Source organism: Crocuta crocuta, unplaced genomic scaffold, assembly GCF_008692635.1.
Source record: "Crocuta crocuta isolate KB4526 unplaced genomic scaffold, BGI_CrCroc_1.0 scaffold149, whole genome shotgun sequence".
Taxonomy (NCBI): Eukaryota; Metazoa; Chordata; class Mammalia; order Carnivora; family Hyaenidae; genus Crocuta; species Crocuta crocuta.
Window position 1 is genome coordinate 6,971,400 of NW_027551561.1, and position 6,567 is coordinate 6,977,966.

At 54.3% G+C, this 6,567-nt stretch overlaps 1 protein-coding gene across 1 annotated transcript in view; it reads left to right on the forward strand.

Moving 5' to 3' along the window:
• Window positions 1–388: 388 nt before the first annotated feature.
• RHBDL3 (rhomboid like 3) overlaps window positions 389–6,567 on the forward strand; it is a 52,784-nt gene continuing 46,605 nt past the window's right edge. Inside the window, exon 1 of the mRNA XM_077749863.1 lies at window positions 389–508. Within this exon, the coding sequence (XP_077605989.1) occupies window positions 389–508 (120 nt within the window). The remainder of the gene's footprint in view (window positions 509–6,567) is intronic.

Genomic DNA, 6,567 nt, shown 5'->3' on the forward strand with positions numbered 1-6,567 from the left:
CGTCTGACCTCTGCAATTTACAGGCCTACAGGGCTGAGGTGCTTTGGTCAAGGTCATGCAGCAAGTTGTTGGCAGAGCAAGAATGAGAACGCAGGCCTCCTAATCCCCAGAAGGGGTAAGACCCTCCCACCCCAGAGAGACGATGGCCAAGCCCTCCAGTCCAGCTTCTCCTGGAGGGGCAGGTTCCTGGAGTCCTCGACTCCTCTGGGCCTTTCTTTCCTTCTCCTGGTGGCACAGCACTTAAGTAGGGTGCGTTCTGCATAAATAATAAGGCACGCTTCCCTTCCAGGGAGGAAGGCCGCGTCTGGGCAGGCAGTGTGACAGATGGTATTTACAATGTGCGCGGAGAAGTTCTCACACAGCCTCACTTGGGCTGCGCGGCGGAGAGATGGAGGAGGCAGATCTGAGTGCCCACCGTCTCACTCCCCTGCCCGGCGTTCCTGGGCGGCGGCTGCCGCTGCTGTGTCCCCATGATCAGACAGCCTGCCTCGTGGGCCCCCTCACCGGAGTAGGTGCCGGATTAATGAGATTCTTTCCCAGAGGAGGCTGAGAAGGCCCCGTGAGGCCAGACGCCCCGCAGCCTTCTCAGGAATCCTGACCTCTGGCTTGCCTTCCTTCGGCCTGGAGGAGTATAAACAGGACAGGTCTATTTCTATTCGCGGGGCAAATACTTTTGGAGAGTTTCCCCTGTGCCGGGAACCCCCCTAGGAGTCACAGACACCGCTGTGAGCAAACAAAACCCAGCCCTTGCCCTCATGGAGGGTACACTTGAGCGGAAGGCTCGCCATGGGCCTCGTGGCAGCTTCTTCATGTTTCTTCCTCTCTGCACAGCTCGCTGGACTCCTCGTAGGAGCCGGCACTGTGCAGTGGTGCCTGAAAGCCACCCACTCCCCTCCTTCTGGGAGGAGCTGGCGCATGTGCTTTAAGAGAAACAAAGCAGGCAAACAGACCCGTGGCTTTTTCTCTAGCGCCAGACATTCCCCGACGTCTATGGCTTACCAGCCCACAGCCAGACAAAGCCGCCCCACTCGGGCACCCTGATTCAGCCCTGCCTGGTTGCCCTGGGAGAAGGTGACTGCAAGCACTAGTTGGGACCAGCGGCACTCACCACATTAGGGTTTTCTTTTTTTTTTTTTTTTCCCTTTGACTCTTTTTCTTTCTTTCTTTCTTTTTTCTCTTTTCTTTTTTTAAGTAGGGTTCATGCCCAGTGTGGAGCCCACCCCAGGGCTCCAACTCATGACCCTGATATCAAGACCCAGACGTTTAACCAACTGAGCCACCCAGGTGTCCCACCTCAACTCTTTTTTTTTTTAATATTTTTATTTATTTCTAGGAGAGAGAGAGACAGCATGAGCAGGGGAGGGTCAGAGAGAGAGGGAGACACAGACTCAGAAACAGGCTCCAGGCTCTGAGCTGGCAGTCAGCACAGAGCCCGACGCGGGGCTCGAACCCACGAACCGCGAGATCATGACCTAAGCGCAAGTCGGACGCTTAACCGACTAAGCCACCCAGGCGCCCCCCACCTCAACTCTTAAAATAAGAAATTTGCTGAGGCGAATGGAGAATCCTATCCCCTCCTGCGAGCCCAGCCGTTTTAGTGTCCCCATTTGTAAACTGGAGGCAATTGTTATCTATTCGGCTTTACCTCCAAAAGGCCAGCTTTCTGAGGATGAAATGGAATGACAAACGTAGAAGTGCTCTGACATGAAGGCAGCAGGCAGACAATTGTATTTTTATTATGCAGAGGAACCTTTTCTCCAGGACAGAAAACTCGTTTCTTGTTGGGGGCTGAGAGTAATAACTATGTAATTAGACTTCGTGTCATATCAACACATGCTCTGTTTCTCATTAAACAGACATTTGTTCAGCTCCTACGGTACGGAGTGCAACGCGGCACACTGTGATGGATGTAAAATTGAACAGGCCATATCCTCTCCTTCAACGGACACACATTCTTGAGTAAAGAAGATAGAACTTAAAGGAAGGGGCGGTCCATTTGGGCTGGAGGGTTCAGGAAGGGCTTCGGGGAGGAGGGCCTGCATCACAGAGAGGCGCACCTGATTGAATGGGCTGCTTACAGAGGAGACACGACTGACCTCTTGCATAACCAAAGGCCACATAGAGTGTGGGAGGCCCAAAGAGAGCCAGAAGTGGCACCCTGGGGACCAGCCAAGCCCCAAGGAAATGGCACAGAAGGAAGCTGAGAGCCAGCAAAGCAGCTTAGAGTTTCCCTGAACATGAGGTTGGCTACATTTTGGAACTTGAGAGAGTTTCCTGTCTGCCTTTCCGAGCTTCGCTTTTGGGAGCCCACGCCTCTCTTTGAAAGGGTTTGGTGTCTGTGAACTTAGACATCTTTCAGTAATGATTTAAGTGACTCGGCAAATTGGGGGCCCTGGAGGGAGTGAGAAAGGAAGAGACTAAAGGAAAGCAGCGTTGAGCTCTTTGATCTTCAAGACAGCAGGCAATAATGCAAGAATGTAGGAGCTGGAATAGAGGGTGGTTGGATTCCAAGTGGCGGTCTCCTCCCTGAGCAGCGTCTGCTGTTCGGACTTGCAGGCTTCAAACATGACTGGGGGATTCCTGGAAGACAAAAGAATTCAGGGCTGGGGCTTGGATCTCAGTCAAAAATAACTCATGTCTTCATCTCAGGCAGGCAAACGGCAGGAGCTGTTTGCAGGTTTCTCAGAAGATGGGGGCTCCGCATGGTGGGAGGGGACCATGAGGGTCAGTTTGGATCTGCTTTAGGGAGAGAAAAGGGACTTGAGGGGTGCATGCCTGGCCGAGGGAGACGTCCAAATGGGAAACTGTTGCTGGAGAAGAGGCCCGAGCCCCAGAAGTTCTGGAGAAAATCACCCCTGTTCACCAATCCCCCCTCCCCGCTCTGCACTGCCATTTGCTTTGGGCAGTAATTACAGCCTTTAATGTTCCTTCCCCGGCTTCTCATTAGCTCATGTTGTCCACCAACTCCTTGGCTCCCCTCACCTGGCTTCCCCCTCCCAGCGGCTCCCTCTGGCTCCCCACCCCCCAACTGCTGGCAACACCTTGTTCTAGCCCTCAGGTTCAGATCCTTAAAACTACACTCTTCCCTCTCTTGGTGGGTGCGCCTTAGAGACCCTGCCCCCAAACAGCTCTCTTCTTCCCTCCCTCCTTTTCTCACCAGGCTGTAATCAGAGGATTATTTGGTTTTTCTCCCAGCAGGCCAGGGCCCCGGTCTTACTCCCTTTGTATTCTCAGCACCTCGGCCAGGGTCTGGTTAATAATGGCCACTTGCAATGTTAGTTGAATTGCTGCCAACTTAATCTCCCTAAAATGTGGCTCCAGCTAGAAGCTATCACTGCTTCTCCCTCACCCACCGAGCAAGGTCCTAGCTCCTCAGCCTGGCACTCAAGGGCTTCTGCGACATGGTTCTCCCCCGCTGGCCACCCCTACTTTGTGCTCAACCGCTGAGTTGTTCTTAACACAGTCTGCGGTTTTCCTATCTCTGTTCCTTTGGTGCGGTCATACCCTTCCACCCCCACCCCAAAGCTGCCCCATCTTTCAAGGCTCATCTCTGAACTGAGTTTGACTCTTCAGAACTCAGACTGCTCTCTGCCAGGTTCGTATCCTGTTCTGCATCGACTGAGAGTGTCTTGTTAGGAACTTGAAGAGAGGTCCTGGGTGTGGAGTGCTTACAAAATGAAGAGCAGGGTATCAATCAATGCCAAGCAGCCCTTGTTTGCTGTTATTTCTCACCAGACCTAGGGTTCTCTGAGGGCAGGGCCCGTGTACAATTACCCCAAGGCATCTCCAAGTGCCTGGCCCATGGCAGCCATTCAGTGAAAGTGAGTAGGCACCGATACCCATTCCTTCCTCTGTCCCCAGGGTGGCGCAGAATGTGCTGGTCCCCAGGTTATCTTAGTCTGGAGTGGCACAGAAGCTATCAGACAGCCTGGCCACTCCCCTCCCTCAGAGGGGCCCCAGGCCCCATGTCCCGCTGCGCGGCTCGCTGGGGAGTGGGCTGTACCTAGCTGCGGATTCCCCTGGGGCTCAGGGGTGAAATGGACTGGCTGGCTGGCAAGGCTGAGGCAACACTGAAGGCAAAAGGTGAGAGTATGGCCTCAGGTTCACAGAAGAGATTGGATGTTACACCTCGCCTCCAAGTCCAGATGGCCATTCTCCTTCCAGCGAGGGCCAGGGAAAGGGAAGCAGTCTCCTGAAGGGAAGAGTCTGGTTAGTGGTTGGCAATTCTCTCCTAGGATACTTCTGGTGTGGGTGAGATGTTCCTTGGGCAGACAGAGGAACAAGACACCCTTCTGGATACTTCTCAGATCCCCCCTCTCCCCTAACGGCTGCTGTGCTCGTGATCTCTTCCTTGGACGGCATCTCCACCTTCCAGTGCTTAAGCCAACCTCCTCCTGTCTATCTTCCATATTCCAGCCGGAAGGATCTTTTAAAATAGGATTCTTGCGCTCACAATCCTTCAATGGCTCCCCTTTGGCCTTAGGTAGAGTCCAAGCCTCTTTCTCATGAAACTCACAGCCCTTCACACCATCCCTTCGCGGCCAGCCTCTTCACATGAAACATCCTGATCTCATGTGCCGCCACACCAGGTTGTGTGCAGTTTCGCTGCCAAGCCAGACCCCCTCGTGTGCCCGGCCTTTGCCCACGGTGTTTCCTCTGCCTGGAATGCCTTCCCTTTGGGTTTCTGTTTGCCTGGTTCTGGAGACATATCCTTTGGGAAGTCTTCTTGGGCCTTCAAGGACCCCATCCTTTGAGTTTCTATACCCCCTGGAGGTCTCTGGCTGTCCCCACCAACCAAACGGTTTCTGGAGGGCAGGGTCCGGAACCTATTTATCTCTGTATTCCCAAAGCCCTGTCACTGGCACTCAGGAAGAGCTTCGTAAATGTTCAGAGAATGGAACTGAGCCTGCCAAGGTCCCTTCTATTTTTTTTTTTAATTTTTTTTAATGGTTTATTTATTTCTGAGAGAGAGAGAGAGAGAGAGGGACAGTGTGAGCAGGGGAGGGTCAGAGACAGAGGGAGACACAGAATCAGAAGCAGGCTCCAGGCTCTGAGCTGGCTGTCAGCACAGAGCCCGCACGGGGCTCGAACCCACAAACTGTGAGATCATGACCTGAGCCGAAGTCGGACGCTTAGCCGACTGAGCCACCCAGGCGCCCCGCCAAGGTCCCTTCTAGAGGCGATGACAGAGTCCAGCAGGTGGATAAGAGGTGCGAGGAAACCAAAGGGCAGCTGGGGCCAGAACACCGTGCAGCCTGCTGGGCATCTCAGCAGAGTGGCTGCTGCCCCTCTGAGCCCTGCTTCCCCTCACCGCCCCCCCAGTCTTGTTGACCCACTGGTCCAGTCCCAGGCACCTAAGTGGAACCAGCACCCATAGTGGTCATGCAGATGATATGGGGAGGGTGGGGAGGAGGCAGTGACACCACCTCAGGGCCTCATGCTTCCTTTCGTCCTTCTGGGCGCCTTTCCACAAAGGAGTTAGGCCTCTCTTCTGTCCCCCCGAAGGCTGTTTTCAAAATCACACCCAGGCAGACAGTTTTATTTACAAGGAAATCTTGGCAGGATCTTGACTTGTTAGTAGAGTAGGGGTGGGGGAGGGTGGTGAGAAACAAAAATAGTTGAAGCCATCACACTTTCTGAAACTGAGATGAAAATTGGTGTCTGTTGCAAACTCACCTAATTAGAACAGAGTTAATTTCCTCCTCCGTGTTTAAGGGGAGCAGCCAGTGTCGGGTGAGAGGGTCACAGGTTAGATCCCGGGGCTGGGGTTGCGAGTCTGCTTTATGATGAGAGCATTAACTGCAACTTTCGGTGTTGGAAGAGTCTCCCTCGCTGAGAGGGAGAGAGAGGAGCAGAGACCAGTGAGTGGGTGGGTGTCGGCTGTTAGGACGACGACTGCAAGGGGACTGACTGACCAGGAGCCAGTCCCTGCGCTTCTTGGGAGAGATGGCACCTGTCCCAGCAGACCGCTGGACCCGTTTGCGGCAAAGCCTCGGTTTCTGGGGAGACAGTCTCCCGAGAGGACTTTGCTGCAGGGAAACAACACCCCTCCCTTTTTTTTTCTTTAAAAGATCCCCTATTCCTCTGATCTAACTTCATCGCTATTTGCTTTCGTTTCTTTCCCTCCCATCTCCCACTTGGGGCACTTCTCCGGGCTTGCTTCTGTCAACCTGGTCCAATGAAGCCCGGGGCACTGTCACAGAGGTCTCCTGTAGGGAGGATTTGGGGTCCCGGCAGCCCCTGTCTGACTTCTCCCATCCCAGAATCACTGGACCTATCTGGACCTCCCAGAATCTGAGGCCGAAAGGAGGGGAAGAGACACAGAAGGGTGTTCAGGATCCCGTCCTGCCAGCACCCCGCCCCCAGTTCACTCCCAGTTAACCCCGACGCTGCCAACTTAGTGAACACCTCTCCTCTGCCTCCTTCACGCATCTGCAGCCTCCAAGTGATCGTTAACCCGGTGGGGCTCGGGAAGTGGGCACTGCACCCCACCCCGGCCCCGAGACAAACCCGGGCCTCGGATGGAGGCTGGTGGTAACGGGGCCAGGGCCTGCGCGGCGCCACCCT